This window comes from Schistocerca americana, chromosome 3, assembly GCF_021461395.2.
Source record: "Schistocerca americana isolate TAMUIC-IGC-003095 chromosome 3, iqSchAmer2.1, whole genome shotgun sequence".
Classification (NCBI taxonomy): Eukaryota; Metazoa; Arthropoda; class Insecta; order Orthoptera; family Acrididae; genus Schistocerca; species Schistocerca americana.
The window spans coordinates 103,021,158-103,030,223 of NC_060121.1; the positions used below are offsets into that span (position 1 = coordinate 103,021,158).

General features: G+C 41.4%; 1 protein-coding gene across 1 annotated transcript; it reads left to right on the plus strand.

Annotated features, from left to right (window-relative positions):
* Window positions 1-2,835: 2,835 nt before the first annotated feature.
* Window positions 2,836-5,149, plus strand: LOC124606800. Its single transcript, XM_047138869.1, has 2 exons — window positions 2,836-4,857; window positions 5,090-5,149. Exon 1 carries the CDS (start codon window positions 3,089-3,091, stop codon window positions 4,841-4,843), a length of 1,755 nt encoding a protein of 584 aa, XP_046994825.1. The 5' UTR covers window positions 2,836-3,088; the 3' UTR covers window positions 4,844-4,857; window positions 5,090-5,149.
* The last annotated feature ends 3,917 nt before the right edge of the window (window positions 5,150-9,066 follow it).

The following is a 9,066-nucleotide window of genomic DNA, read 5'->3' on the forward strand; positions in this document are numbered from 1 at the left end:
ACTTTAAACACGAATTAATGTGTTAAATATTTGACGTTAAGCATATAAGCGGAAAAAAGTTTATGAAAGGTTTGAAAGTATCTGTAAAGTTTGTTGAAAGTGGCTAAGAGCTCTCGTTTTCAAATACTCGTTTCTGTCTGTAGTACTTGTCTTACTGCGTTAAATCTTAAACATTATAAATCACAATGACTCAAACAGTGAGGTCATCGGTGACGTCGGATTAGGGAAGGATGAGGAAGAAAATCTGCCGTGCCCTTTCAGAGAAGCCATCCTGGCGTTTGCCTGAAACTATTTAGGGAAACCACGGAAACCTAAATCAGGATGGCCGGACGCAGTTTTGAACCGTCTTCCTCCCGGATGCGAGTCTAGTTTGCTCACCCCTGCGCCAGCTCGTTTGGTTTTAATTCTAATTATATGAATATTGAAAGTCAACTATTTTTGCCCCTGGAAGCAGTTAGATAGGCAACCTGCAACTGGAATCATGCACCATGAGCCGGGTTACCCATTTAAATAAAGCGGTGTTGGAGTCTGAGGCAGGTTGATCTTTGACCTGAATAAAGAAGGTGAATGTTCGCGCATTCCGTGACATGGCGCCCAAGACCGCACTGGCACTCCGCGCGGCTTATAAATCACCGAAATAATCTTGGGTTATTTTATGGGAACGGAAGACTTCTCTTGACTGATTTTTACTAATTTTTTTCCAATTTTCCTTACAACTTTAATTTTTTCTTTATTTTCCTCCTATTTTTTTTTTTCTTTCCAGGCACGCCTTTTCCTTGACGGCATTGCCCCGGTCTTCCAGCCTATTTACTCCTCTAGTACTATCCTTGGATAGTTTCCTAAAACGTGTTCTGATTATTCTAGTCTTGTCGCCTTATACTAAAACATTCCGCGATGTGACGCAGTTTCCAACAATACAGTGGTTCGTGTAGCGGACGGTGGCGTTGCTAGGCATCAGTTTGAGGCGACGTGACTGGCTACCAACATGGCGGTTCCGTCGTCATTCAGCAAAACCTGACGGAGACCGTAAAATGCAGCAAGAGGGGATCGGAAGAACGGCAGCAATCAGACGGTAAGTCATCAGCAAACATCTGAGATCTGTCACATACGAAACAAACGCGTCAAATAGATCGCACCTATACGGGAGGCGTAACAGGCATGTGTAGTTGCAGTCATGCACACTGCTTACCAGAGTTTGTCTGAGGCAGTTTGTGTTGGAGAAGCACGAATTTTATTAATATGGTGTGAATTCTTAACGGACCAAACTACTGAGGCCATGGGTCCAGTGAAGCAGGGGATACAATCCGTCGGCTTTGACCATTGACGTCATACATTACTCATAGATACTAATGTCTTCACTTTCGGTCATAGATAATAAAACCGTTCTGTGTCCCGGATAAGCGCTATCATTGTACATTAAAATAATTGAATGTGATTTTAAAAGAGATCGCTACATATTGCTCAAAATATTCTTCGTGTGCATTTATTTAAATAATTGGTTGTTTGCAATTCGTTCCGTACTTAATTTCATTCTTAGTGATATTGAGGTAATTTGGAATATTAGTTTCTTATTTGAGGATAATTTTTAGTATCTCTTTCGTTTGTAGGTATTGATTTATCTGTTCCGATGAACATAGATGGTTTGAGAGAGGCTATGGGCGTAATCATATTGGCCACGATTTGTTTTTTACAAATGTGTGGTCTCGTTGCCGAGTATGTTCGATGTCGTGAGTGCGGCAAACATATGCGCCTCACAAGTGTATCTCGTCGCCGTACTCACGACTTATTCGTATGCCGCTACAGGAAAGATCGGTTGTGGTGGTCCATTAGACGAGGGACGTGGTTAGAAAAATCTAAGCTCGCCTTGAGAGACATTATGAAAATCACGTACTGATGGTGTGTGAGATATCCTGTGTGGCTGTGTGTCCGTAAATGTTGTGTGAGTAAGCGTACAGTTGTGGATTAGTACTCTTTTTGTTTGCAGGGAATACGCGAGATATAGGGGGCCGTTGGGGGGGGGGGGGGGAGGGGGGCAGGGTGTTATGGTCGAAAATGACGAGTCGCATTTTGGCAAAAGGAAGTACAACAGGGGGAACCTCTGGTGGGATTATGGGTGTGGGGGGCTGTAGTTTCAGGTCAAGAATGTAACGATGTAGTGTTTAAAGTAGTGCCCAATCGAAGGAAGGAAGTTTTGGTCAGCTTAATTTAAGATCACGATGCAGAGGGTTCCACTGTATTTTCAGATGGTTTTTCTTCATATAGGGATTTCGAGGAAAGGGGTTATCAGCATCTCGTAGTTAATCACAATATTGAGTTCAGATCATTATCCACAGGGGCTTGCACAAATAGCATAGTGTGTTATTGGTCAGCTGTGAAATCTCTTGTATGGAAGGGAAACGCCTGATTTCCACACGTCAAAGTCACTTAGACGAATATTCATGGAGGTGTAGTATTCCACAAACATACTGTCCGTTTAAATGTTCTGTTAAACGTGATGGGCAAATGTACCGTCCGAAATGTGTTAGCTAATTTCACATTAGGATGGGAGGGTGGGGTGAATGTGTGTGTGTGTGTGTGTGTGTGTGTGTGTGTGTGAGTGAGTGAGAGTGAGTGTTTTAGTAATGTTTTGCTTGTTGTGTATGTAGGTATGTGATTTTTGATAACATCTTTCTAGGCGAGCCGAGCTTCGGTTCTTTTAAGGGGGGACGTACATGAAAATGACCAAATTTGTGAAAAAAATTTTATTGGCTCTTCATTTACTACATGGTATTGAAATTTCAATTACCAAATATTACGTTCCAATTCCGCTTCTAAGGGGGAAAAAAATAATAATTTGTAATAGCTTGCACAGGGCGACGCCCCCCCATCTTGGTCTTCATCCTCTCGTATATCTATTTATACTGCGTTTTTTTCCAGTTTTGTGCAGTCACAATGCAGGGAACGTTTGTGTACTACATCAAGAAGGCTGTGGAATAATATCTCTGCCGCTGGTTTTATATTCTTTGATTTATAGCGTTTGTTTACGAGTGTTTGTTTGGAATACATTTTTACGAAAGTTGTAAGTAGACTTGTTATTATATTTTGCAGCATGCCGCGTTCTAGTAAGGTGTTTAAAAAGGTTAGAAAGTGTCAAGCTTCTCGATGTAGTAAAGACAACTTGAAAACCAGCCCCATAATAACAAATGGAAACGATACTTCAACCAAGAAAGCGAGTGCTTCGAGAAGGAAAATTGACAGCTGTCAATCACTTGATGATTGTGGCTCAGACACTCAAGCTACTAGTGGTTTTAGGCTTATTGATTTGAAAATACTATCTGATATTATATCATCTGCTTGTGTATGTGCTGACTGTGGTGCAAAAAGTTTGAGATTATATGACGAAGAAAACAGAATTGGAATAGTGTGTATGTTGCATCTTACTTGTGAAAGCTGTCATTCAGACACTGCTTTTAGAACTTCGGCATCAAGTAACCGGATATATGAAGCAAATATGCGTTTAATATATGGCATGAGATGTTTGGGCATAGGCAGGGAAGGTACCAGACTGTTTTGTGGGATCATGAACATGCCACAACCAAGTGCTAGGTACACCACTGGAAATAAAACACTGCTAAGTGCTCTTCAAGAGGAAGTGGAAGAAAACTTGAAGTCCTCTGCAAAGGAAGCTGTGAAGATGAATAGTGAACTAAAGACAGAAGCAGATAACACGCCAGACACCGATTTGTGTGTGTCATGTGATGGAACGTGGATGAAGCGTGGACATACATCACTGTATGGAGTATCATCTGTCATTAGTGTTGATACTGGAAAAATTCTTGACGTTCAGGTAATGAGCAAATATTGCTATAGCTGTGTACTCGGAAAGAGAGCTGGTGAAGTGGAAGAAAATAAGTGGCAGGTTGAACACAAGAAAGTGTGCTGTAGAAATTATTCTGGTTCTAGTGGTGGAATGGAACCTGCAGCTATGAAACTTATGTTCCATCGAAGTGTGGAAAAGTACGGTGTTAGATACACAAAATACCTTGGTGATGGTGACTCCAGCTCCTTCAAAACTGTTTTGGAAAGTGAACCTTATGGTCCCCATTGTGCTATAGAAAAGTTGGAATGTGTTGGACATGTGCAAAAACGAATGGGAGGCAGACTTTTAAAATTGAAACGTGAATTGAAGGGCAGGAAACTTGAGGATGGAAAACTTTTAGGTGGTCCCAACAGACTCACAGACAAAGAAATTCATTCTTTACAAGTGTACTATGGCAAGGCAATAAGGGACAACAGTGGAAATTTGAATAACATGCAGAAGGCTGTGTGGTCTATTTATTTTCATAAACTATCCACAGATGACAAACCTGTACATAATTTGTGTGACATATCGTGGTGCAAATTCAAGCAGGCTGAGCGTGATGGCATGAACTATTCACACAAGCACAGTTTACCTGTGGCTGTTTTAAGTGCTATAAAACCAACATTTAGGTGTTTAGCAGAGCCAGACCTCCTACGAAAGTGTGTGCATGGAAAGACACAAAACCCTAATGAAAGTTACAACTCACTGATTTGGAAACGTTGCCCAAAAACAACATTTGTTTCAACAATTATTGTTGAAATTGCTGCATATGATGCTTGTTTAGTTTTTAACAATGGTAATCTTGGAAGAATAAAAACTCTACAGAGGCTAGGATTTCATCCAGGAGCTTTCACCTATTCAATATTGAAGGACATCGATGACAAAAGAGTTGCTGCGGCTGATATTACAGCCAATAAAATTGAACAGCAGGTTAACCAAAGAAGACAAGCAAAGAAGAGACTGCTTGCAGATGAAGAGGAGTATGCATATGGCTTGCACTAGTTCACACAGAGACGGTAAGACCTAATACAAACACTATCAAATCATTGATTCAGTTTTCCCGTAACTTACATTTTTATAACTTTATGTACCTTTTTCTCAAAAACCACAAAAGGTAGAGAAGTGAAATTTGGTATATGACTAGTCAGTACTATAGTGAAAAATTCTGTGGAAGGAATTTTCATTTAATAAAATAGTAAGGTATTTATGGTAGAAAATATTCCTTAAATTTGATATATTATTTTTCAGGGAAATTGGGAGACCCGTAAAAACTGAACAAAAGAAGATATAAAAATTCTGCTCCACAGAGTTTTGTAATTATTTGGTATGAAAGTGTGTACAAAAATTCATTAACATTGCTCTCACAGTTTTCTCAAAAAAGGAACATTTGTAATTACATTGTTGAAAAAAAATTAATTGTTAATAATTAAAGATGTAAAAGGTCAATAAAAATGAAAATTTAGGTTCATATGCGCATAACATTTCTTAATAACTGTACCAAATTTGGATTGATTATCTTAAAAAATTAGAGTTTTATAAAATACTTTTAAAATTACTGCAGTTTCGTGTACGTCCCCCCTTAAGAAGTTCCCGTGTGGTAAGTTCAGTTTTCCATTTTCTCTTTTACTGCATTTGACTATTTTGACGTATTTCATTTTTGTATTAAGCCATTATGTATGTTTTCGAGTACTCCAGTACGTAACAGAAATTTCACAGCTATCGTTCTTCTTTCGTTCCCCAGCAATAGTATCAGTACGATTTTTTCGGATCTGTACCAGCAATATTACAGGCGAAACGCCCGACGCAACTAAAATTTATATCCCGTTCTTCAGTTAACCTTTACACTGACACTACCTATTCGAAAAGAACGACATATGTAACAGTGATGTTCCCGGGTTCGATTCCCGGCGGGGTCAGGGATTTTCTCTGCCTCGTAATGACTGGGTGTTGTGTGATGTCCTTAGGTTAGTTAGGTTTAAGTAGTTCTAAGTTCTAGGGGACTGATGACCATAGATGTCAAGTCCCATAGTGCTCAGAGCCATTTGAACCATTTTTTTGTAACAGTGATGAGGTTTACTTATATATGTCAACTGGAAGAGCAGGATCAAATGTTGTGTATAGCTATACAGCTCAACTAAAGAATGGGATACTATTGTCACTGCTGTGATCAAAACTATAACTTTCAGTCGGTACTATTAGCATCAAAGGCGGAAAAAAACTGTACCCCATACTGAAGTACGGGATACAAATTTTGTATGTGTCGTCTTATTGCCTCTTCGTGTACTTCAACTGAGGTACTGGTTCGAAATGTAACGTACGTCAATTTCCACGTTTTCGTTAGCAGTGTACATATATATAGGTCAACGGAAGTAAGGGATACAAATATTATGTACGTAGCTTCCTTCGGCAATACTACTATCTACGTAAGAACAGACTATTAGTGGTAGCAGAGGCGAAAGAAACAACATACAGTATGTAAAATTTGTATCCCGTGCTTCGGTACTCAAGGTACCCTCCGCCACACACCGTCAGGTGGCTTGCGGAGTATGGATGTAGATGTAGATGTAGACCTATAGAGTTCAACTGAACAACAGAATTAATGCTAACGAAAACGAAGAAATTGACGTACGCTAAACCAATATCCCGTACTGCAGTTAACCAATACAGTTCGAATGAGGTTCGAGATACAAGTGATGTGAGGTACGTATTATATGTGACCAATATATCCATGCATTTTTCCCCTTCATTTTCCACAGAAATTATACGATACAAACATGCGATATCCTTAACGTGAAAATGCTACTTGACGTATGTCAACTATATTTTTCGTCTGTCGTATTCCTTTGTTTCGGAACAGTCTTGTCAGCTCTTTCATTTGTGTAATAAATGCTCTCTGGCCAATTCTGACGTCATTGGTCAAAGCCGACGGGTTGTATCCCCTGCTTCACTAGACCCGAGGCCATCGGTCCCTAGACTTACACAACACTTAAACGAACTTACGCTAAGAACAACACACAAACCTCGCATTCCGTGACATGACGCCTCAGACCGCACGGTCACTCCGTGTGGCTTATAAATAATGTAATTACAGGAAAATCGGAAAACTGCAAATAGTATGTTCTCCAAAGAAGTGTCCGTGTCACTTGTGACCTCTGCATTCGCACTTATAGACACTGTTCGACAAGTCGAGTGTGTCCCTGTTGTGACTTGAAAAACACGTTTTCCACGCAAGTCTCACATAAAAAAATACATTTTTATAAGAGTTTCTAACGATTATAGACAAATTTCAAACAATTAGGTGCAACTTTGTACGAAAACTAATTTGCCTTTTATATCACAGGTGTCTTATGAACAGAATGAAATGTGATTTGAAATTTTTGTTGCTGCTCACGTATAATTAAACACGCCGAGTCAGCTTTTGCGTTTGTGCCAGTGCAGTTCGTATCCTTAATCCCAGTACAGTGGGCCCACATTTTTTTTTCGGCCTTTCGTCTCCCTAGTATTGAATCGGTAGAGGTCACTGGAATTCGAACTGCTGCCAACTTTGGCAATCAAATGCTAGTGTGTGCAATATGTTTGTCGGGAGCAGCTAGAATTAGGGCCATCCGACCTTAGGATAGCGTGTATATATTATTTGTACATGACCTCTTGTGCCATTATGTAACCTCTGATCCCACACGACAGTATTAACAGTTCACTCTGAGAACGCTGACGGCATTAGCTGTTTCGGTACGAGTCTAAGGCCTGTGTATCAGTTCGGACCAACGTTCTATTGTTTTCGGTCGCTGCTGATCTTAGCTTTCAATACTGAGCGCAAAGAGTATCTTCATTGAACATATCAGTAAATTCAAACGCTGTCGAATTTAATTACATATAACATTTCCGTGATCTTTAACGCTGCGTGTCACCTGTGATTTCGTGAACGAGTACATGGGCGCACTGAAGAGAGTCTCGTCTACTAGCTGAAGTTTACTACACTACTGGCCATTAAAATTGCTACACCACGAATATGACGTGCTACAGACGCGAAATTTAACCGACAGGAAGAAGACTCTCTGATATGCAAATGATTAGCTTTTCAGAGCATTCACACAAGGTTGGCGCCGGTGGCGACACCTACAACGTGCTGACATGAGGAAAGTTTCCAACCGATTTCTCATACACAAACAGCAGTTGACCGGCGTTGCCTGGTGAAACGTTGTTGTGATGCCTCGTGTAAGGAGGAGAAATGCGTACCATCACGTTTCCGACTTTGATAAAGGTCGGATTGTAGCCTATCGTGATTGCGGTTTATCGTATCGCGACATTGCTGCTCGGGTTGGTCGAGATCCAATTACTGTTGGCAGAAAATGGAATCGGTGGGGTCAGGACGGTAACACGGAACGCGGTGCTGGATCCCAACGGTCTCGTATCACTAGCAGTCGAGATGACAGGCATCTTATCCGCTTGGCTGTAACGGATCGTGCAGCCACGTCTCGATCCCTGAGTCAACAGTTGGGGACGTTTGCAAGACAACAAACATCTGCACGAACAGTTCGACGACGTTTGCAGCAGCATGGACTGTCAGCTCGGAGACATTGGCTGCGGTTACCCTTGACGCTGCATCACAGACAGGAATGCCTGCGATGGTGTACTCAGCGACGAACCTGGGTGCACGAATGACAAAACGTCATTTTTTTCGGATGAATCCAGGTTCTGTTTACAGCATCATGATGGTCGCATCCGTGTTTGGCGACATCGCGGTGGGCGCACATTGGAAGCGTGTATTCGTCAACGCCATACTGCCGTATCACCCGGCGTGATGGTATGGGGTGCCATTGGTTACACGTCTCGGTCACCTCTTGTTCGCAATGACGGCACTTTGAACAGTGGACGTTACATTTCAGATGTGTTACGACCCGTGGCTCTACCCTTCATTCGATTCCTGCGAAACCCTACATTTCAGCAGGATAATGCACGACCGCCTGTTGCAGGTCCTGTACGGGCCTTTCTGGATACAGAAAATGTTCGACTGCTGTCCTGGCGAGCACATTCTCCAGATATCTCACCAACTGGTCAATGGTGGCCGAGCAACTGGCTTGTCACAATACACCAGTCACTACTCTTGATGAACTGTGGTATCGTGTTGAAGTTGCATGGGCAGCTGTACCTGTACACGCCATCCCAGCTCTGTCTGACTCAATGCCTAGTCGTATCAAGGCCGTTATTACGGCCAGAGATGGTTG